Source organism: Cyprinodon variegatus, unplaced genomic scaffold (assembly GCF_000732505.1).
Source record: "Cyprinodon variegatus isolate N-32 unplaced genomic scaffold, C_variegatus-1.0 Scaffold3276, whole genome shotgun sequence".
Lineage (NCBI taxonomy): Eukaryota > Metazoa > Chordata > Actinopteri > Cyprinodontiformes > Cyprinodontidae > Cyprinodon > Cyprinodon variegatus.
In genome coordinates, this window is record NW_015153729.1 from 1 (window position 1) to 1,264 (window position 1,264).

The 1,264-nt window shown below is 43.0% G+C and overlaps 1 protein-coding gene across 1 annotated transcript in view; it reads left to right on the forward strand.

Moving 5' to 3' along the window:
• Window positions 1-294: 294 nt before the first annotated feature.
• LOC107081179 (charged multivesicular body protein 5-like) overlaps window positions 295-1,264 on the forward strand; it is an 8,019-nt gene continuing 7,049 nt past the window's right edge. Inside the window, exons 1-3 of the mRNA XM_015369378.1 lie at window positions 295-486; window positions 825-929; window positions 1,016-1,062. Of these exons, the coding sequence (XP_015224864.1) occupies window positions 418-486; window positions 825-929; window positions 1,016-1,062 (221 nt within the window). The 5' untranslated portion in view covers window positions 295-417. The remainder of the gene's footprint in view (window positions 487-824; window positions 930-1,015; window positions 1,063-1,264) is intronic.

A 1,264-nucleotide genomic window follows, 5' to 3' on the forward strand; every position in this document is an offset into this window, starting at 1 on the left:
GATAGATAGATAGATAGATAGATAGATAGATAGATAGATAGATAGATAGATAGATAGATAGATAGATAGATAGATAGATAGATAGATACTAAAATTCTTGATTGAAACCTTCTCTTCGTGTCAGCCTCGTTGCAGAGGTGAACTAACAAAGACAGATGATAGATGATTTTTGTTGGGACAAAAGGTTTTCCTTAAACCCTGCAGTGCCTCGCCTCACCACTAGATGGGAGCAGCTGATCTAATCGCTGATTGGTCAGCATCTCTTCACCAACCAATCATGTCGATTTGCCTGCGGACCGTTATTTCCGGGTGTTTCCAATGCAGGAATCCTCTCCGTTTGATGTTTATTGTGTAGTAAAAAGAAAACACACACCCACACAAAACCTGAACGCTCTTCGGTCGTGAAAGGTTTTGAAGATGAACAGAATATTCGGTCGCGGGAAGCCCAAAGCGCCTCCGCCGAACCTGTCGGACTGTATCAGCACTGTGAGTAGTTAGCCTGAGAGGTATTGTTGTTTATGACTGCATTATGTGACCAACGATGGCGTTACTTGGCTAACACGGCCACAGAAATCCGGTCAATACCTGGCTAATTACCTTGCACCTTACTGTCAATTCCTCCCGCTGGCATATAACACAAACAAAGTGTCCTTTTACGCTCGACCCTGCTGCTGGGATGTGGAAGATTGATGTGTTTGTTCACCTCAATTATTTGAAAAAAAAAAAAGCTTTTACCTCTAATGCACACATACTCACAAAAGCGTCTGATTTTAAACCCAGGATGCTGACAATCATTACCTCTAATTGATCTCATCCCCTCTCAGGTGGATGCCAGGGCAGAGTCCATTGAAAAGAAAATAGGCAGGCTCGATGCTGAGCTCCTGAAGTACAAAGATCAGCTGAAAAAGATGAGAGAAGGGCCCTCCAAGGTATGGAAATGTCCTCAAATCGCTTCACTTTATAAAGAAAACGCATCAAACATTGATGTTTTATTTGTTTTGAATTTTGAATGCAGAATATGGTGAAACAGAAAGCAATGAGAGTCCTAAAGCAGAAGAGAATGTGAGTATATTTGGACATGCTGTCGAAACGCATCACTTTTACAACTGGACATTGTCTGCAGACCTTTGGTCTGCAACCTTCCGGTCTGCAATCTTTTGGTCTGCAGCCTTTCGGTCTGCAGCCTTTTGGTCTGCAGCCATTTGGTCTGCATCCTTTTGGTCTGCAATCTTTCGGTCTGCAGCCTTTTGGTCTGCAGCCATTT